Source organism: Sus scrofa, chromosome 13 (genome assembly GCF_000003025.6).
Source record: "Sus scrofa isolate TJ Tabasco breed Duroc chromosome 13, Sscrofa11.1, whole genome shotgun sequence".
NCBI lineage: Eukaryota > Metazoa > Chordata > Mammalia > Artiodactyla > Suidae > Sus > Sus scrofa.
In genome coordinates, this window is record NC_010455.5 from 202,874,092 (window position 1) to 202,896,886 (window position 22,795).

The 22,795-nt window shown below is 43.0% G+C and overlaps 1 protein-coding gene across 2 annotated transcripts in view; it reads right to left on the reverse strand.

Annotated features, from left to right (window-relative positions):
• Window positions 1-22,454, reverse strand: part of BRWD1 (bromodomain and WD repeat domain containing 1) — a 120,506-nt gene extending 98,052 nt beyond the window's left edge. The window contains exons 1-8 of one of the 2 annotated variants that reach the window (XM_021070988.1): window positions 22,264-22,454; window positions 22,104-22,162; window positions 21,935-21,964; window positions 21,699-21,758; window positions 4,514-4,664; window positions 2,377-2,475; window positions 1,320-1,480; window positions 16-237 (exon numbers count right to left, since the gene is read on the reverse strand). In XM_021070988.1, the coding sequence (XP_020926647.1) occupies window positions 16-237; window positions 1,320-1,480; window positions 2,377-2,475; window positions 4,514-4,664; window positions 21,699-21,758; window positions 21,935-21,964; window positions 22,104-22,162; window positions 22,264-22,312 (831 nt within the window). In that variant the 5' untranslated portion in view covers window positions 22,313-22,454. The remainder of the gene's footprint in view (window positions 1-15; window positions 238-1,319; window positions 1,481-2,376; window positions 2,476-4,513; window positions 4,665-21,698; window positions 21,759-21,934; window positions 21,965-22,103; window positions 22,163-22,263) is intronic. The other variant, XM_021070989.1, reaches the window with a different exon arrangement.

The window sequence follows — 22,795 nt, forward strand, 5'->3', positions numbered from 1 at the left end:
CCAAAGCTAGTTTACCTGTAAAGACGTAATTGACCCCGTGTGTCCTTGAAGCACGGCAACTGGAGCGCAAGTTCTCAAGCACCACACTCTAATTATTTTATCACAGCTCCCTGCTGCAATCATTGTATTCTCATAGTTTACTGCCATATCTGAAATTTCTGCAGAATGACCTCTTAGTGTGGATAACAGGCGGCCATTGTGTGTTGACCAAATCTTCACTAAACAATCATCTGATCCCTAAGGAAAAAATACACCCAAAAAGTAGATGTTAACACAGCACATCTTTTATATTACGTAAAAGAATACTATTTACTTGTCACTCAAATTAAGTGTCTATAATCCTCCCCTCTTTCCAACTCTGTAAATTATGACTCTCACAGCCAAAAACATTTATAATAGTTTTTTCTTCAAACCTAATAATAGTTACTTTGAGTTTTCATTTTTATGACACAGATCCACTATAAATACCATTTCCCAAAGTCCTCTGCCATGTAAAAAGTCCAACTAAAATTTCATGGCTCACTTATTTCAATTAACAATGGTTAAATGTCACATCAGCTCTTATCAAACTAAATAATTTGTTGAGTGTTAGGATAGACCTATGTTCCACAAGGTGAATAAGTGGCAATTCCAAGAACAAAAAATAATGGGACTAGCACCCTCATTTTAAATAACTAAACAAAAGTCTCAAGTTTATAGTACCAGCCAGCATCCATCCTTTCAGTAAATATGTGACTGACTACTCTGAATCTCAACATCTGAAAAATGAAATTTAAATTTCAACTATCCCAATTTTCCCCTAAAGCATTAAAATGGTAAATTAAAGTCCATATTTAATTCGGTTAAAATATTTAGATAAGAGTTTACAACAATTATAAAATAATCCTTCAGTATTAAAGCAGTCAATCAAGTTTCCTAGATCATGAGTAATCAATGTGAACATGAACCACCCATAGAGATTTGGATTTTCTGCAGTGGGGGGGTTGGTTAATACACTATGTAACCTAATTCAGCAGGTACAGAATGGGCTGAAAGGGAAATACTAGGCTCTCGAATTTTTTAAGCATCTTTGATGATCACTCTAAGAACCACTCCTCTAAATCAGTCTCACAAACAACACATCAGGGCTGATTATCTGCATCTGAATCACTTGGAATACTTAAAAAATGCAAATTCATGGGCTCCCCACCAAACCTACTGATTTCAAAATTCCTGAGAATGAGAAACATAGAACCTACATCTTAAGATGTCCTAGATAATTTTGATGCACACTAAAGTGCTCCAAATGATACCAAACTGAATTTAAAATGTTAACTCACTGTAAAGATTCTATGTCCTGTCCTATCAAATGCTACACAGTAAACAGCAGATAGATGTCCAAGAATCCTTCTGTGCATTTTTATATGCTGATACATAGTTCCTGGAAAGGCTGTGCTAAAAGTGGAACACCCTGTAAGTTGTTTTCCTCGATGGATCTCCACTAGGAAAGAAAAACAATAAAAATGGTTAAGGCGGAGTCAATATGTAAAAAGCTAAGAAAAATTCCAAAACAATTTCTAGAGGGTTACAAAAATCAATGTTTGAGAAATCCTAAAGAAAGAGTTTCTTCCCAATTCTGTTCCACTAAAAGCACTAAAACTGACTTTTTAAAATAAGATTGTTTTCCATTAATTTTTATTACTTTTAGTAAGTTTTAGGAAAATAACAAATTTGAAACAACATTACCAGTATTTCAAGTTTTAATACAGCAGTTACTTTTTTTTCTTTTCTTTTTAGGGCTGCATCCACAGCATATGCAGGTTCCCAGGCTAGGAGTCAAATCAGAGCTACAGCTGCCGACCTACACCACAGCCACAGCAACTCAAGATCCGAGCCATGTCTGCTCCCTACACCACAGCTCACAGCAACACTGGATCCCGACCCACTGAGCAAGGCCAGAGATCAAACCTGCATCCTCATGGGTACTAGTCAGGTTCCCTACTGTTGAACCACAATGGGAACTTCCTCTTTTTTTTTTTTATCATTTCTTGGGCCGCTCCTGAGGCATATGGAGGTTCACAGGCTAGGGGTCGAATCGGAGCTGTAGCCACCGGCCTACACCAGAGCCACAGCCACACGGGATCCGAGCCACGTCTGCAACCTACACCACAGCTCATGGCAATGCCAGATCGTTAACCCACTGAGCAAGGCCAGGGATCGAACCCGCAACCTCATGGTTCCTAGTCAGATTCGTTAACCACTGAGCCATGACGGGAACTCCGGAACTTCCTCTTTTTATTAACTTTTTAAAAAATTTTTTGTTAATACAGCAGTTACAAAGTTGGTCAAGAAATTTAAAAAATGGTTTTGAGTATCTGAAAAGCCAACCTCACTTACCAAGATTTGGTGGGGAGCCATAATTCACCGGCATTTCAGGAGGTCTTCCTCTATGAAGAGCAGCAAAGGCAGAGCCCTTCCAAACTGTGTGCCTGCAGTCTTTAAAATGAATTTTAGATACACATAAAATCTTGAAAGTTAACCCCAAAAAAGATTTTATAGAATACTTACGTATATTGTAATAAACTGTTTATTCAAAGGTTTACCAACTAATATACTTTAACAGAAAAGCCCTAGAGGTTTATTAGACTATTTCTGAAGGAAAAAAAAAAATTTAAGACATCTCAGATACAACAACAACAACTAACATTTGTGTAGCACTTTACAATTTACAAAGTGCTTTCCACATACATTATCTCATTGAATCCTCACAACAACCCTGTGAGGTAGGTATTATCACCAATTTACAAGTGAGGTAACTGAGGCTCAAAGGTTCCAGGACCTTTAAAGAGATCCACTGCAGAGGACTGGTCAAAATGGACCATAAAACCAGATCTTTTGACTCCAAGTCCCACTCGATGCCAAGTAAAGTTTTTGTTTTTACTGAATTATATAATTATTAATGATATAGTCTTACTCAGGACTGATCCAACTTTCCAGAAATGGAAATTTTTGTAAGGAAAAATTTAATTTTTGTATTTATATGAAAATCTTTGACTTAATTAACATACTTAAATGCTATTGAGTTTTAAGATTCATGTTGGCCAATGTTACCATGACTTTAGTCTCTCAGAAAGTACTGACAAAAGTAAATGGCTTTCCTCTTGTTTTAGGATCACAAGAGCACGGGGAGGATTTGTGAGTCTCGACACTAATTCTAAAGCCCCACCAGCCCTACCAGGTATGCTCAGAGAACATGTCTACCCCTCTACAGGAGACAGCAGCAGAACACTGACTCTGCTGTGCTAGATATTAGCTTCTTCACGACACAAAGAGGAAGGGGAAAAAGGCATCACATAAACCTCTACTGAGCCTCGGGTGCCCCAAACTAACAGGCATATCATGTTTTACACGAATGAGTTCGTTACCACTACCATTATCAAAGAGCAGTTACAAGGCATCCTCTCATGTCACTAGTACAAAACAAAGAAATATGGCCCCTACCCTAGGACAGCTTGCTGAAGTCTCTTCTAAGGTCTGCCAGTTCTAAAGCAGTGCTCATCACAAAACGACATTGAGCTTGACACAAAGAAAACAGAGGAAAACAGGCTACCCAGGCAACTACTACATAACAACCTAAAATAGAATATTACAAGGTGAATAGGGACACAGAAAAAGGAAGAATATGAACAGTTTCCTGATTCAAGCCACAGTGTGGCATGACCATAGAGCACTAAGAAACAACTAAAGCTGAGAAACCAGTCTGGCATGGAACCAAGAGGGAGGGTTGTTCTTTCTCAGTCAAGCTTTATACTGGTGGTGCATCTAAGAGGCAGCATCACATCAGCAAGAGATCTTAAAAATAATCATGAGGGAGGAACTTGACGTATGCTCAGGATCAGAAGAGCCAACGTTCTTGCCCATTAGCAGTTAAGCCACGGTGTATACATAGATCGTATCACATACATATACTTAGTCTAAGTGATTTATACCAAGCTAACAGAAAAAGAACAGCAATTCCAAACATTTTGCTACCATATAATTTAGCAAAAAAATCAAATTGGTGAAAAAGAACCATGCAATTGTACATTTTTGGTGCTTGTTTTCAAACTGCTACCAAATTTAGAAAATCACTTCCCCTTATAACAAAGGGCTTGCATAATCTAAATATCAAATAAAATACTTCTAGCATTTAAAGAGTTTATTAGACACATACAATTACATTCAATGAAGTTATAAGTGAGCTACAAAATGAAAAAATTAAGAACTCACATTGATAAAACCTCAAACACATCTCAGAATAAATTCAAGCTTTTGAGCTTAACATCTATACCTTTATCATTTTTTTAAATGCAGAAGGACCCATTAAACACTGATATAATAAAATTCAATGTCTATGCTAAATGCAGAGAATTTTATAGTCCACAGCATGGTTTTTAGTTACATATCACCTTTCTTCCACAATGCTTACATTACTTCACAATTATAATTATTAAGCTAGTAATACAAAGCAGAACACTTCTTCAAATTAAGGTACCTTTTGCTGTACGTAGCAAAGACTGCCTTCCTGCACCAAGTAAAGAAGTGACTCTTGAAATACTGGGTGGAATTTCTTTATCCAACATGGGACCGATGCGCTGGCAGATTTGCAACAGATGATCAGGAGCCACATGCTTATTGGACAAGACCTAATTGGAGAGTAAGTTTTGAACACAACATTTTTTACAATGGAATAAAAAAAATGTTAAATTCTTAGGAATAAATCTGACAAAACATGTGAAAAACATGTACAAGGAAAACTACAAAACACTGCTGAGAGAAACTGAAGACCTAAATAAGCAGTAAGTTTATCTATAAATTCAAAGCCATCCCAATCAAAATCCTACAAGGCTTTTTATTTTGTAGAAATTGACAATTTTGTTCTAATCTTTACATGCAAATGACAGAAAAGCCAGCTTCAAAAAAGAACAAACTTGAGGGCTAACAAAGTTGAAGTATTAACCCAATTTCAGGATGTATTATACAGAAACAACTGATTTTTGGCAAAGGTGCAAAAAATAAGAGATAATCTTCTCAATAAATGGTGCTAGAAGTAGTGAATACCCATTTACCAAAAAAAAAAAAATAATTAACTTTTATATACCACACACAAAAATTATTTCAAGACAAATTATAGGTGTAAATGTATCACCTAAAACCAAAAAAATTTATAAAGAAAACAATGGAGAAAATCTTTATGATCTGAGCTTAGGTAAAGTTTTCTAAAATCACACCAAAAGCATAATCCATAAAAAAACAAATCAGTAAAGTGGACTTCAGCAAAACAAATAACTTGTTTTTTCAAAAGGCACCATTAAGAGAATAAGACAAATGCAGACTGAAAGAAAATATTTGCAAAGCATGTATCTGATAAAGGACTTGTATCCAGAATATATAAAGAACTCTGAGGTCCCTGATGGCCTAGTGGGTTAAGGATCCAGTGTTGTCATTATTGTGGCATGGGTTCAATCCCTGGCCTGGGAACTTGCGCATGCCACAAGTGCAGGAACCCCCCCCCCCCAATAAAAAGCCTCTCAAAACTCAATAATAAAAAAAACCTGGAGTTCCCGTCGTGGCGCAGCGGTTAACGAATCCGACTAGGAACCATGAGGTTGCGGGTTCGGTCCCTGCCCTTGCTCAGTGGGTTAACGATCCGGTGTTGCCGTGAGCTGTGGTGTAGGTTGCAGACACGGCTCGGATCCTGCGTTGCTGTGGCTCTGGCGTAGGCCAGTGGCTGCAGCTCCAATTCGACCCCTAGCCTGGGAACCTCCATATGCCGCAGAAGCGGCCCAAGAAATAGCTAAAAAAAAATAATAATAATAATAATAATAATAAAAACCTTGGGCAGCTGGGTTATTTGCAGTTTGGGATTACTAGGAATAAAGCCTCATGTACAAAAAAGGAAAAAAAAACTAATTTTTTTAAAGGGGCAAAAGAAGATACAAAGATGGCAAATAAATACATGAAAAGGAGTTCCCACCGTTGCTCAGAGGTTAACGAACCCGACTAGTATCCATGAGGATGCGGGTTAGATCCCTGGCCTCACTCAGCTGGTTAAGGAGCCAGCGCTGCCATGAGCTATGGTGTGGGTCGCAGACACGGCTTGGATCCTGCCTTGATGCAGCTGTGGCATAGGTCAGCAGCTATAGCTCTGATTCAACCCCTACCCTGGAAACCTCCATATGCCGCCCTAAAAAGCAAAAAAAAAAGATACTCGACATGACTGCTCATTGATGAAATACAAATTAAACTTGGAAGCTCCCGTAGAGGCTCAGTGGTTAACAAACCCACGTACATCCATGAGGACGAAGGTTCAATCCCTGGCCTGGCTCAGTGGGTTAAAGATCCAGCATTGCTGTGAGCTGTGGTGAAGGTTGCAGATGTGGCTCGGATCCTGCGTGGCTGAGGCTCTGGCATAGGCCCATGGCTACAGCTAGGATTCAACCCCTAGCCTGGGAACCTCCATATGCCGCAGGTGCGGCCCTAAAAAAAAAAAAGAAAGAAATGCAAATTAAACTATAATGAGATATCACTACACACCTACTTGCAGACCAAGCTGAGCAAGAATGTGGATAAGCCGCTGGTGGAAAGGTTAACCGGAACCAACCATCACTCGGGAGAACAGCAGAACAGGACCTTTGACAGTAGCACGCGCATCTACCACATTATCCAGCTTTATTACTCCTACGTATTTACCCAAGAGAAATGAGAGCACATATCCACACAAAGGTTTTAAGTGCCTGTTCTTGAAAAGCTCTCTTTTTAAGAGCCCCAAAATGGACACGATCCAAATGTCCGTTCACAGGTGAATGAGCATATATGTTACTGCATATCTGTACAATGGAGTACTATTCAACAATTTTTAAAAAGTCAGTAACACCCAATGACATGGGATGAATCTCAAAATATTAGCTAAAATAAGCCAGAAAAAAGAGCAAACACTGTATGATTTAATTTATACAGAACTCTAAAAAGTGCAAATATATATACATAGTTACAGAAAGCAGCTCAGAGGTTGCTAGGGGCTGGGAGAGAAACAGAAGGAATTATGAAGAGGAAAGTTTTTTTTTTGTTTTTCAGCTGCTCCGCGGCATATGGAGTTCCCAGGCCAGAGAGAAGAGCCTCAGCTGCAACCTAAGGTCACACCTATATCAACACTGGATCCTGACCCACTGTGCCAGGCCAGAAATTGAACCTGCGTCCCAGTGCTCTCAAGATGAAGCCAATCTTGTTGCGACCCAAGCCTCAGCTACAACCTACGCCTAAGCTTCGGCAACAATGGATCCCTTAACCTTCTGCACAGGGTCAGGGATCAAATCCGTAACTCCACAGCAATCCAAGCTGCTACAGTCAGATTCTTAACCCACTGCTGCACAGCAAGAACGCCCCTCAATCTATTTTAAACTACATCAAGAAATCTTGCAGTGAAAAACACATAAATATCATAATTCCTATAATGAAAACTACAGTATAATAATGAAATGCGGGAAGTGACAGAGAGCTCTGCCTTTTACACAAAATAAAAAATGTGGTATCTTCCTTGCTTAAGTAATTCCCCTTCAGCTTCTGATAACATAAATGTTTTTGGTCTCTTCTAGCTTTTTTTTTTTTTTTTTGGTCACAGGTTCAGCAAAAACAACAAAAAAAAAAGTACATTTGATACAAATGATGATTATATCTTTTTGGCCATGCCTGCAGCATGCAGAAGATTCCAGGTCAAGGATCGAACCTGCGCCACAGAAGCTATCTGAGCCACTGCAGACGCCAGATCTTTAACCTGCTGCACCACAAGGGAACTCCTCTTCTAAACTTTATTAAGAAATACAAGTTTAGTAGTCAAGAGCAGGATACAGAAATGAGAGGATAAAGAACTTAACAGTATATACAAAAGGACCTAGGCAGAGAACTGTTCTAGTGTTGGTGGGAAGATCCTACATTTAAAAGCATTTAAATGTATTTTAGCTTCCCAGAGCACTGATCACTTGCTTACACAACAGCCATTACCTCCCCCACGTAAGCATGACCTCACTTTTTCAGACTCCTTCATAACTAGGGGACCATGAGATCTAGTTCTGGCCAGTGAAACTGAGACAAAATCTCCTAAGGCAGGAGAATGTGCCTGGAAAAATTCTTTCTCCTCCCTAATAAAAGAGTCACAGGAAGAAAGCAGCCTTCCTCCCCTCCCCCATCACTTGTAGGATATGGTGGCAAGAGCTGAAAGATCTATCCAGCAATGTAAAAACTAAGCATCTGGGAGTTCCTGTCGTGGCGCAGTGGTTAACGAATCCGACTAGGAACCATGAGGTTGAGGGTTCGGTCCCTACCCTTGCTCAGTGGGTTAAGGATCCGGCATTGCCGTGAGCTGTGGTGTAGGTTGCAGACGCGGCTCGGATCCCGCGTTGCTGTGGCTCTGGCGTAGGCCGGTGGCTACAGCTCCGATTCAGCCCCTAGCCTGGGAACCTCCATATGCCGCAGGGAGCGGCCCAAGAAATAGCAACAACAACAACAACAACAAAAAGACAAAAGACAAAAAAAAAAAAAAACTAAGCATCTGAGGGAAAAAAGCCAAAATGTCAAGGCTGCTCAAGCAGAAGCAGACTCCTCAGTGACAGCATGAAATCACTGCATCAGTTCCACCTACAAACTTATAATTTATCATTCTGTACTATTATTTAAGCCACTGCTTCTAAGAAAAGGAAGTAACCTATAAAGGCTTATTGTCATGTGCTACAAAATCTCACAAATTGTAACACCAAGTCCACCAATCTCAGTATCTGCAGCAAAGTCATCTACCAATTCAATAAAACAAGGCATGCCCAGAAAATGCTATGAATGCTGACGCCAATGTTAAATGGGGACATAACCTTAGTTAGCACTCCTATGCAATGGATTAATATCATTTTATTCCTCCCTTAGCAAAAACAACAAACCCTCTTTCCAGACTATGTAAGCTTTTTCAAATTATAAACTACTGAGGAGAAGAAACATCTCAAGATTTCTGATATTCCTGATAGGGGATTCTGTTTTGAGACCTAACTTCAGACTATGTGAAAAGTATAAAACACAGAAAGCAAAATTCTCAGGGATTTTATCCACACATCAGCTGACTTCTGAAAATACTCATCTTGAGATTTTTGTTGTACCAAATCAAATAGAATATTCTAAGCATAATATGATCAAAATGTGCAAAGATTAATTAAAGTCTGGATCCTACAAGGAACTTAATAAAGACATAAGTATTCCCAAAAGAATCAAGCTTCATTTTTAAAAAATACTGTTTCACTAAATATGTTCGATCAGAAGAGATAGGCACACTTTAATGCATGCATTTTGGGAGTTCCCATTGTGGCACAGCAGAAACGAAATCAACTAGGAACCATGAGGTTTCGGGTTCAATCCCTGGCCTAGATCAGTGGGGTTAAGGATCTGGCCATGAGCTGTGATGTAGGTCGCAGACACGGCTCGGATCCTGAGTTGCTGTGGCGTAGGCAGGCAGCTGTAGCTCTGATTCGACCTCTAGCCTGGGAACCTCCATGTGCTGCAGGTGTGGCCCTAAAAAGCAAAAATAAGTAAATAAATAAATAAATACAATGTATGAATTTTGGACTTCCCGTTTGGGCTCAGTGGTAACAAACCCCAATGGTACCCCAAGGATGTGACTTCAATCCCTGGCCTCGCTCGTGGACTAAAGATCCAGCACTGATGTGAGCTGTGGTATAGGTGGCAGACATGGCTCAGATCCCACGTTGCTATGGCTGTGGCTGGCAGCTGTGATTTAACCTCTAGTTGGGAACTTCCATATGCCACAGGTGTAGCCATACAAAGAAAAAAAAAAAAAAATAGGGAATTTGATAAAACAGTAAATTAAAAAAAAAAAAAATACCATAAAAGTTCAATCGCTGAAAGAGTCAGAATGTCATAGGAACAGAAAAAGTCCACAGAGGGGAGTTGCCGTCGTGGCACAGTGGTTAACGAATCCGACTAGGAACCATGAGGTTGAGGGTTCGGTCCCTGCCCTTGCTCAGTGGGTTAACGATCTGGCGTTGCCATGAGCTGTGGTGTAGGTTGCAGACGCAGCTCGGATCCCGCGTTGCTGTGGCCCTGGCGTAGGCCGGTGGCTACAGCTCCGATTAGACCCCTAGCCTGGGAACCTCCATATGCCGCAGGAGCGGCCCAAGAAATAGCAAAAAGACAAAAAAAAAAAAGTCCACAGAGGAAAGTCAGAAAGAATTTAGGAAATGATAATGATTGCATTCTCAGATGCTACTTGCAAACTGGCAATTTGGAAAAGGCTAGATCCACACGCTGTACTAACCAAATGCTAAAATAAAATCTACATAAAGGCATTAAAAAAGAAATTATAAATGGCCAAAAAATATATATACATAAATAGACACATAATACTGGAAGTTCCCTGGTGGCTTAGCGGTTAAGGACTCATTAAGCATTGTCACTGCTGTGGCTTGGGTTCAATTCCTCGCCCAGGGACTTCTGCATGCCAAGGGCAGGCACAACCAAAAAAATAGTAATTGATACATCATACTGCCTTTATAAATTTTTTTTAGGCACCTGCAGCATACAGAGGTTCCCAGGCTAGGAGTTGAATCAAAGCTGCAGCTACCTGACCTACACCACAGCCACAGCACACCAGATCCAAGCCGCCTCTGCAACCTACACCACGGCTCACGGCAACAATGGATCCTTAACCCACTGAGTGAGGCTAGGGATCAAACCCTCAACCTCATGGATACCTGTAAGGTTTGTTACTGATGAGCCACAATGGTAACTCCACTGCCTTTATAATTTTCAGTACAGAAAGGCTTTAAGGACAACCAACCATAAAGGCAAAATAAAGATTAACAGATGTAACAAAATTAAAAATCTTAAACCTCTAAAAATAAAACCATCAAAGAAACTAAAAAGCAACCTGCAAACTAGAAAAAGGAATTTAGAACATGTGACAAAATAATCTAAATATATGAAGAATTCTTACAAAACAGTGGACACACAGGTAAAAGATATTAGAAGGCAATTCAGAAAACATGAGTTATCAACAGCCAATAAACTCACTTTCTTAAAAAAAAAAAAAAGTCCTAGACACTTAACTGCTGGGTCAGAGGAAATACATACTTTTTTTTGGCCACACCCATGGCATGAAGAAGTTCCCAGGCCAGGGATCAAACCTGTGCCACAGCAGTGACAACACCAGATCTTTAACCAGCTGCACCACCAGGAAACTCTTATACAGGTTTTTAGGACTGACAGTGCCCAGCCTTTCCTCTGATCTTCACATTGCTGGCTCCTTTTCATCCTTCAAGTCAAATGCTTCCCCGTCAACAAAATTTTTCCTTCAACACCCATCCAAACTACCCTGTACCTCCTCTGACCTTTCCTTCCTTCCTAATTCCAAAGTTCTGAATTTGTATTATGGTAACTTGTTTGCTGCTTCTGGTGAGCTTTGCCCCTAAGATATAAGCTTGTCTATCTCTCATCCCCACTGGCATCCCTGGAACTCCGAGGATGGCAGGTATTCGTTTACTGAATAAACGCATCATGCATTAGCGAGGGAACATCCTGGATCACTGGAATCAGCCATACTGCATCTAAATAAACAGGGCATGGAAGGAGATAATCAAGGAGTATCTTACGAATTTTAGAGCTGAAGTAGCTTCTAGATGTTTTTGAAAGCCAAATATATGCAAACTGATCAAAATCAAGAGATTTTTTCTGACTTCCATTCTTACATCCAAATCACATTCACCTACCCCACTACAAATACTAAAATACAAGTCTCAAATTCTGAAGTAATATCGCATGCATAATTCACTATGTGTTGCTAGAGTTATTAGATAATTTTAACACAGAAGTTCTGTGTTCAAAATGCCACTTCCCCATTTCTATATAAAAAAGGGAAGAGAGTAAACAATCACTGAACGATTCTATTTTGTACATCCCTAATGAAGTGGATTAAGGAGCTTAAGAAAAGGGGGATGTGTAACTTTTATGTATCTCATGACTGTTCAGTACTCAACACTGTTCTAACTGACCTACAAATGAAGTACATTATCTAAAGAGATTTTAAGAAATCAAAAATGAGACAAAATATCATTTAAAAACCAAGCTGTTGATGACTGGTTCTCATCAAGAAAATACACTAAGCATTAAACATCAATTCTTTCACTAAATACTGAGAGCCTACTATGTGTCCAGAAGTATAATTAGGTGTACCTACAGACAGCTACAGATGGTTATATGTCCCACATAATTTTTAAAAGTTAAAAGTAATCATTTATTCCTGGGAGTTCCCATCGTGACTCAGCAATAACGAACCCAACGAGGATCCATGAGCATGAGGGTCTGAACCTCACTCAGTGAGTTTAAGGACTCAGTGTTGCCATGAGCTGTGGTGTGAGAATACTGCTCTCACCTTAAACATGAAGACAAGGCTGGATTAGCTTAAAAATAATTTTTTATCCCCGTCACAGAGCTGAGCAAACAATTCTAAGTAACTACATCCCAGAAACTGATGAGGACTGTGAACAGAAAAAAAAAAGATTCACAGCTGCTTTCATCTCTAGCAGAGAGAGAAAGAACACAGATGAGAATAAGAAAAAAAAAAAAATCTGCCAAACATTTAAACAGCCAACCGTGGGCTGGCATGACCAATTAGAATGCTAAGAAGCCTCTGTCAGAGTGAGTCAGACCCACCCCAATTCCTTTCCAAAGGCCTTCACCAACCGCACAGGGCCAGAAACGGGCCGCAGAGCAGCTGGGGGGAGAAGCCTCGCAAAGCTAGGGATAGGAGAATCAGGTAGGAAGCCAAGGGTAGGACTGCACAGCAAAGAGAACTCTTTAGCAATCAAAAAGCAGGCAGCTGGACAGAAAGGAGAACAAGATCCTACCAAATTTGGAAAGGTGGCAACTCGGCTATAAAGTCTAGCCATCTCAAGGACCTCACTAGCGCCCAAATTCCAAACTCTGCTGGAAGGGAAAGTCTTGATCCCGTCCTCAAAACACATCAAGTCAGTTATGAAGTGAACACAGCTACAGCTGCAACAAAGGCCAGAGATAATCAAATACAATTAGACTGACCCAGCACCACAGGCTAACAGCCCTGAGAGGAAGAAGCGCACGTCTCTCATGGAAACTAACGATACTACTTCAGCCTCTTTTAACACAAAAAGGCCAAATATACTTCAAAAGATAATGAGAGACACAAGACGTGTCCCAGGGTCTAGACATGGAGTGGCCAATAGAAACAGAACCAGCGATGGCCCAGATGCTGGAAAATGCTGTCATTATTTCTTCGAACTACTCTGCTCCAGTCCTCTGTCCTTCCCACGTGGAACTTTAATTCTACATTAAACTACTTGACTCCTACAGACAGAAGCTCAGAGAACCCCAAGCAGAGCAAGTGCAAAGAAATCTGCTTAGGCACATGTGGTAGGTAGCTTCTGACATGGACCCCGATATCCCCACCTCTGACACTCAGACTTGCGAAACTCCCTCCCCTTGACTAAGTTACTTCTAACCAACAAATACACTGACATTGAGTAACATGTCCATGGTTAGGTTACCAGAGACTGTGACTTCTGTCTTGCTAGCAGACCACTTTATCAGCTTTCATCTTCAGATGATGCAAGCTGCCATGTTGGGGAGATCAGTGTGGCAAGGACCTGAGGGCAGTCAACAGCCTACTAGGAGCTGAGGCTCTCAGGCCAATAATCCACTCAAGGAACTTATGCCAGCCAAAAACCACGGGAACTCACAAGAGATCCTTCCACACTCCAACCTTCAAAGGAAACCCCAGGTCTGGCCAACGCTCTGACTGAAGCCTGGAGAGACCAGCACACAGGACTCTGCTCAGCCATGCCTGGACTGATGACTTAAAGAACTGTGAGATACTAATAAATGCGTTGTTTCAAGTTACTAAATTTACTAAATTTTCTTTTTTTTATTCTGCTTTTTAGGGTCGCACCTCTGTGGCTATCAGGGTTGCCGGGCTAGGGGTCGAATGAGAGCTACAGCTGCTGGCCTACGCCACAGCCATAGCAACACAGGATCCAAGCCGCATCTGCAACCCACACACTACAGTGCATGGTAACGCCGGATCCTTAACCCACTGAGCAAGGCCAGGGATCGAACCTGCAACCTCATGGTTACCAGTCAGATTCGTTTCCACTGTGCCACGACGGGAATTTCAAGATAATTTGTTATGCAGCAATCTATGATGACTACAGTATGTCACAGAGAAACATATGAGAATTAAAGACAAATGATAACCTTAAAAAGTAGACAGAAAAAAATATTCTCTTAAAAGCAGCAATAGGAACACTGATGGCTTTTCAACGTAAATGTGAAGAAAGGTGGGGAGAAAAGAAAAAGAAAAAAGCCAACCAACCAGAATTTCATAGCTGGAAGGAAAAAAAAAAAAAAAACTTTCAAATACAAAAGAGGGGTTCTCATGCGGCACAGTGGGTTAAGGATCCAGCCCTGTCACTGAGGTAGCTCAGGTTGCTTCTAAAGCTCGGATTCCATCCCTGGCCCAAGAACTTCCACATGCTGTGGGGAAGGCCAAAAAAAAAGGCAAAAGATGTTTTCAATCCAAAAAGGAAAAGAAAGAAAAAGGAAAACTGAGTTATTGCCAACAAACCTTCATTAAAATAAATAACAAAACAGCCCAAAGAAGAGGGTGACAACGAATAGTTTTAATTTAATTTACATGAAAAGTGGTAAAGTACCTACCTAAAATAAATGGTAACACATATTGTAATATCTAGGGAAACCACTAAAATGACAAAAGGATATATAATGGAAAATCAATTTAAAAACTAGAATGGGGGAGTTCCCTTCATGGCTCAACCATAATGAACCCTACTAGTACCCATGAGGATGCCAGTTCAATCCTTGGCCTCGCTCACCAGGTCAAGGATCCGGCACTGCCGTGAGCTGTGGTGTAGGCTACAGATGTGGCTTGAATCTGACATTGCTGTTGCTGAGGCATAGGCCAGCAGCTGCAGCTCCAACTTGACCCCTAGCCTGGGAACTTTCATATGCCATACGCCCGCAGGTGTGGCCCTAAAACGAAAAAAATTTAAAAAAAAAAAAAAAAGAATAGGAATTTTCTTGTGGCACAGCAGGTTAAAGATCTAGCACTGTCGCTGCCTAACTCAGATTTAATCCCTGGCCCCTGGAACTTCCACATGCCACAGGTACAGCCGCTGCGCCCCCCCACCCCAAAAATAGAATAGTAGCTGATTACTCCAAAACGAGAAATGAGAAATAAATGGAACATATATAAAACAAGTATCAGGTAGACCTAATACAATTATGTTTCAGTAATTACATAAAACACCAACAGTTTAAACATTCCAACTAAAAGAGTGATTAATAAAAAACTACATGCTGTTTCAGGAGACACACTTTAGAAATGAGAGCATAGGAAGACCAAAGGTAGAAAGATAAAAGGGACATACTATGCCACCCCTAACCAAAAGAAAGCTGGGGTGGCTACAGCAGCATAAGGCAATGCTGGACTTTAAGGTAAGAGGTATTACGAAGAAAAGAACATTTCCTAAGTTTTCTTTTTTTTTGCTACCCCTCGGATATGGAGTTCCCAGGCAAGGGATCAGATCCAAACTGCAGTTGTGACCTATGCCGCAGCTGTGGCAACACTAGATCTTTAAACCCCCTGCACTGGGCTAGGGACTGAACCTGTGTCCTGGCACTGCAGAGACACCATCAATCCCACTGCACCACGGCAAGAACTCGAGCATTTGCTAAGTTTTAAAAAAGGCTCAAATTCTGGAAAAGGCAAAACCATAAAGAGAGCAAAACGATCAGTGACAGGGAAAGAGGGGGGTAGGAATAATTAGGCAGAGCACAGAGAACTTCTGGGGTAGTAAAATTACTCTGTAATTATTGGTGGATACCTGTCACTGTACATTAGTCCAAACCCTCAGAATTTCCAACATCAAAAATAGCTAAAGTTGGAGTTCCCGTCATGGCTCAGTGATTAACGAATCCGACTAGGAAGCATGAGGTTGCGGGTTCGATCTCTGGCCTTGCTCAGTGGGTTATGGATCCGGCATTGCCGTGAGCTGTGGTATAGGTGGCAGACGCGGCTTGGATCTGGCATTACTGTGGCTCTGGCATAGGCCAGCAGCTACAGCTCCGATCAGACCCCTAGCCTGGGAACTTCCACATGCCGCAGGAGCGGCCCTAGAAAAGGCAAAAAAAAAAAAAAAAAAAAAAAGAATACCTAAAGTAAATGTAAGAGAATATGTCAACTATGGACTCTGGGTGAGTAGATATGTCAATATGGTGGTCAATTGTAACAAATGCCATTCTGGTACAAGAGAGTTTTGTTTCATTGTTTTTCTTTTTAAGGCCAAAACCTGCAGCATGTGGAAGTTCCTGGGGCTAGGGGTTGAACTGGAGCTGCCGCTGAGGCCTACGCCAGTGGATCAGAGCTTGCAGCAATGCTGGATCCTTAACCCACTGAGAAAGGCCAAGGATCAAACCCACAGACACAATGTCGGGTTCTTAGCGCTCTGAGCCACATCGGTGGCATGGCTCCACCCCCAGGCCATGAATCAAACCCATGCCACAGCAGTGGTAACACCAGATCCTTAACCTGCTGAGCCACCAGAAAACTCTGGAAGATGTTGATAACAAGAGAAATTACGCACTTATGGGTGCAAGGGTATATGAGAAATCTCTGTACTATCTTCTCAGTTTTGCTATGTACATTTATGAACAGAAACAGCACTCTAACTCATTAAATTCTTAAAAAGATTATGCTTAGATCTAAGTCTGCCACCTTGAGGTGAGTAAAATCATCATCTATTTGTAAATACACTGTGAAATCCCAAAAAACATTTAATTAATAATATTAAGCAATAAAGTTCCCTCAATGAGTTAAAGGATCAGCATTGCTATAGCTGTGGCGTAGGTCACAGCTGTGGCTCAGATTCAATCCCTGGCCCGGTAACTTCCACATGCCACTGGTTCAACCATATAACTAAAAATTATATTTTATATATATATACGGTATTAAATACTTTAACATTAAAGTCTCGCAACAAATTAAACACTAGTCAAAATGTAAAAAACAATTATACTTGTTCCTCTATATATAACTATATTTATGAGATTTGTAAATGAACCTAAAGTTTTAAGAAAAATGACCACTTGGAAGCTCCCTGTGGTGGAGCACATTAAAGACCCAATATTGCCACTGCAGTAGCTCAGGTAGCTTCTGTGGTATGGGTTAGATCGCTGGCCCAGGAATTTCTACATGCCACAGGCATGGCCAAGAAAAAGAAAAGCCACCACTTACAATTCTAATAAACCAAATACTGATTTCAACACAAGCAATTTTTAAGGCTTTCCCTTACACAAAAGGCTTACTCCAACAGTAAGCCTTTTTATTAAAAAAAAAAAAAAAAAAAAAAACTAAATGACAATAAATCCTCTAACGACAGACTATAATATAAAAATCTTCTGATTTTGGAGTTCCCGTCATGGCTCAGCGGTTAACAAATCTAACTAGCATCCATGAGGACACAGGTTTGATCCCTGGCCTTACTCAGTGGGTTAAGGATCCGGCATTGCTGTGAGCTATGCTGTAGGTCTCAGACGCAGCTCAGATCCTGTGTTGCTGTGGTATAGGCCAGTAGCTACAGCTCTGATTTAACCCCTAGCCTGGGAACCTCCATGTGCTGCAGGTGTGGCCCTAAAAAGCAAAAAAAAAAAAAAATTAAAAATTAAAAAAAAATAAAAATCTTCTGATTTTTTTTTTAGGTTAAGGAAGTGATTGACCTACAAAAACTTACCATGTTACTCAATTACAAAGTATATCCAATCTTTCCCCTTTTTAAAAACATCCCTGCTTTACAAATCCAGTCCTTCCCAAGTCCCATATCCAGTGCTATAGTTCTATTTCATTCTTCCCCTTTTTTCACCACCTACAAGTCATGAAAATTCCAATTAAATTCACAGTTCAACTGCTAATGCAGGTGTTAGGTATTGAGAGTTAGCTAGTCTCAACTCTTAAGAAGTACCAAAAATACTTTTTTGTTTGCTTTTTGAGGTTCCCAGGCTAGGAGCTACAGGTGTCAACCTATGCAACATCAGATCCGAGCCGTGTCTGCAACCTACACCATAGCTCACAGCAATGCCAGATCCTTAACCCACTGAGTAAGGCCAGAGATCGAACCCGAAACCTCATGGTTTCTAGTTGGATTCGTTTCTGCCGCAGCACTTCAAGAACTCCTCAAAAATATTCTTGCTTTCAAAGTACAGGTTGGAATAACAGCATGGTCGGAAGTCTAGATATACTGTAGCTTTATAAACAGTGATATCGGAATAACCCGGAAGACTTTAAAAAGGTCATATCCAATCCCACCACAGAGACTTAAGTGGCCTGGGGCAGAGCCAGAGCATTCAGAATTTTTTTTTTCCCCTCCACTTTTTACGGCCACACCCGCAGCATATGGAGGTTCCCAGACTAGGGGTCAAATCAGAGCTACAGCTACCAGCCTACACCACAGCACCTCGAGATCCTTAACCCACTGATCGAGGCCAGGGAGCAAACCCACAACCTCATAGTAGTATTACTAGTTGGATTAATTTCCACTGGGCCACAATGGGAACTTCGTGATTTTATAAAGCTCTCCAGACAGTTCTGATCCAAGAATGAGAGCTATTGAGAAAAAGGAATTAAATGTAAGAAAACAAATAACACCCTAAGGAAAAAGACAAACCAGGTAAAACATTCTACAGAACAGCACAATTTCTTCAGTTAAATCAACAGCACAGGGAAAAAACACAACACGATAAAAAGATTTAAGGTAATTCTGACATTGAATTGTGCTGACACAATTCAAGGACCTTATCTGAAGCTCAATTTAAATTAACTATTAAAAAATAGGGAGTTTCCTAGTGGCCCAGCAGGTTAAGGATCCAGCATCCTCACTGCAGTAGTTCAGTGGCATGGGTTCGATCCCTGACCAGGGAACTTCCATATGCTATAAGCATAACCAAAAAAAATAAATAAATGTAGCAAACTGATAAACTTATTTATAGTATGTGGAGATTTATCACATTATTCTCATTGGAAACACTTCATAATAAAATGTTTCTAAAAAGAAAAAATGAGACTTTCTTGGAGAACTAGAAGCTACTCACATTCCCTTGACACAAGAATGACTCTCTATACCAGAAGCTCATCCTTTAGCACTTAATGCTGGGAAAGGAGGGAGGGAGGTAAAGGAGGAGGATATCCACCAGACAATCATTCGGCAATGAGATGACTTAAGTCATAGCCACATCACAGCAGCATCACAGAGGTTCTGGATAACTTCAGTTTTGTTTGTTTACAGCCGTACCTGCAGTACGTGGAAGTTCCCAGGAGAGGGGTCAAATCGGAGCTATAGCCACCAGCCTACACAACAGCCACAGCAACGTGGAATCCGAGCCGAGTCTGTGACCTACACCACAGCTCACGGCAACGCTGGATCCACAACCCACTGAGCAAGGCCAGGGATCGAACTAGTCGGGTTGTTACCACTGAGCCACAGCAGAAACTTCCCTACGTGGGGTTCTTAACCTGCTGAGCCACAGCAGGAACTCCTAAAGCAGAATTTTAAGTAGAGTTTTAAGCAATATAAGAAAAGGCCAAAAAAATACATCAACCTATTTTTAAAGTAACTTCGCCATTAATTACAGTGTTATACTTATTACTTCAAAACATAAGCACCTTTCTCCCCAGTATGACTGCAACGTCATTTCAATAATGCTCTGCAGCTTCACAGATAACACTATTTTCACTTATCAACAGAAACAAGAGAGCAATTAAACATTTCCTTAACTTTCAGTAAAAACTGTGCATTTTTTTTTTTTTTGGTCTTTTTGCCTTTTTCTGGGACCACTTCCGCAGCATATGGAGGTTCCCAGGCTAGGGGTCAGATCGGAGCTGTAGCCGCCAGCCTACGCCAGAGCCACAGCAACACGGGATCCGAGCCGCCTCTGCGACCTACACCACAGCTCACGGCGACACCGGATCCTTAACCCACTGATGGAGGCCAGGGATCAAACCTACAACCTCATGGTTGCTAGTAGGATTCGTTAACCACTGTGCCACCAAGGGAACTCCTCTGCAAAATTTTTAGAACTTTCTTGAAAATATTCACTTTTGGAGTTCCCGTCGTGGCACAGTGGTTAACGAATCCGACTAGGAACCATGAGGTTGTGGGTTCGGTCCCTGGCCTTGCTCAGTGGGTTAACGATCCGGCATTGCCATGAGCTGTGGTGTAGGCCACAGACCCGGCTCGGATCCCACGTTGCTGTGGCTCTGGCGTAGGCCGGAGGCTACAGCTCCGATCTGACCCCTAGCCTGGGAACCTCCATATGCTGTGGGAGCGGCCCAAGAAATAGCAAAAAGACAAAAAAAAAAAAAAAAGAAGAAAGAAAGAGAAAAAAAAAAAAGAAAATATTCACTTTTAAGCGTTTGCCTCAAAAAAAAAAAAAAAACTTCTAGGAAAGCAAATATTAAAATTGGCAATTACAGTGATGAATTTTCGTTAGAATTTTGTCTTATAAAAAAAAAAAACTGACAATTGAAAAGACTCTTTTGTTACATTGACCCAAGTTTAAGTGCTAATACTTAACTGTTCTCAGAGAACAAATCCTATTTTTGTTCTCTTGTTTAACAATGATGTTCATATTCTACCAACTTCTACTTACAGGTGTTAGAACCATAGTAAAAGATCATTCAAGAGCTCTTTTTTCAGTTATTTTACTCATACAGGAAGCTTAATATGGCCTGACAACTAAAGGAATTTCTTGTTCTAATACACAAATTGGAAAAAAATACTCTCCTAAAAAGGTTTTATTCCACCAAGGACAAATGAGTGAATAAAACAAAAGCATATATAGTGAGAGTAACTAAAAAAGACGAGCAAGTACAATGAAAAGAGAACTGCAATCTCCGTTAACGGTGCTCCAGAAAGAGAAACTACATAGTTAGAGCCTATATTAAGTTATGCACAGCAAGAGCATTATAAAAGTTTATCAAAATTTCCCAAGGCATTCAACAAGTGTAACACAGTTTAGAACGGCGAAAGTATTGCAGGAGTGGCACAGTCTCAAAGCAGCAGGGTTTTTATTACTCCGCGGAGGAAAAAAGAAAAAAACAAAATAAACCAAAAGCTAGAGAGGAACCTTCCTCCACCTTTCAAACACCAACGCTTCTATTCCTAGGGAACAAGTGGTTGGAAGATCTGGGCGGGGCAAAAGGAGGAAGACCAATCAAAGGTCGAGTTACAAGTCGGGTTCAGGACAAACACGGCTGAGAGCAGCTCGCTGAATGGCTGGCGAGCCCCCGGCTCTCACCATAGGCAGCCGCACCTGGGGACCCACCCCGCCACAAACCGCGGCGCAGGTCGCCCCCACCTCCACCCGGCCGCCCCCCAGGGCCGTTTCCTACCCAAACAAACCCGGCCTCCCCAAAGCAAAACAAAGCCTACGGGAGGCGGTCCCGCTGTCCCAGGGATGCCTCGGCCGCCTGGCCGCCCCCTCCGCGCGCGGCTCGGTCACTTCGCCCCTCCGGCGGGAGCCCCGAAAAGGGGGCGGGGGGCGGGTGCTCGGAAACACCGGGATGGAAATGTCAAAAGTCTCACCAATTCCTCGTAGCTCCTGTTGTGCTCGTTGCCCTCCCAATCCAACCTCTTCGGCAGCAGCTGCAAAGACCCAAGATGCACACGAGTGACCACCGAGCGGGGGGTGGCGGGGCGCAACGGGGTGGGGGGCGGCGGGGACGCGGGGCGGGGAGCCGGACGAGCGGCCCCAGGCAGGGCCGGGAGGGGACGCAGGGGACGCGGCGGGACGGGCGTGGGCGAGGCCGCGAAGCACAGACCTGGTACTGCTCCAGCTCCTGCACCAGCACCTGCAGCCGACGAGACGCGCAGTTAGGGGGGCGGGGGCCGCACCCCGGTCCGCCCGGCGCCCTCCTCCCGAGACCCCAGGCGGCGGCGGGGCCGGGACCCCCGGGGCGCGGCCGCCGCCGCCCGCGGGCCCGCACTCACCTGGGCGGCTCTCCGACACGGGCCGGCCGATAGGTACCGGGCGATGAGGAAGTACAGCTCTGCGGGGAGACGGGGAGTCGGGTCAGGCGCGGGCGGGAGGGTGGCGGGGAGGGGGCCGGGGCGGGGGCGCCGCGGGGAGGGCGCGGGCGGCGCGTCTTACCCGACTCGATGAGGGGCACCGGGCGTCGGGCGGGCGAGGGCTCCGCCATGGCCGGGCGCGGGGCCGGGGCGGGAGCGGGCGAGCGAAGCGTGTAGGCCGCGCCGAGGCCTGACCGGGCCGGCGTTCCTCTACCTCAGGCGCGCCGCCGCTGCCGCCGCCGCCGCCGCCGCCATGCCGTGCGCGCCGCCAGCGCCGACGCCTCCGCGAAGTAGTGCCTCCAGGGGAGAGAAAGTAGTCCCTCTGTGGGCGCCGCCCGTGCCACCGGACGAACGACGGTCCGACCCCGCCAGGAAGGGCGAGCCTCGCCTCCCTCTCCTCTCCCTCGGGGGGCGCAGAGAGGACACTGTGTGCGCTGGGGGCCGGGCCCGGCTCGGGCGGCCGGTGGGGGAGGGGCGCGCGCGTGGCCGGGATCCCTGCGCGCGGTGAAGCGGCTCCCGGCCATTGTGAGGCGGCGGCCCGGCTGCGCGGCGGGGCGGGCGCCGGGGGCGGAGGTCGGGCGGGGGCCGCGGTGGGGGCAGGGACGGGGACAGGT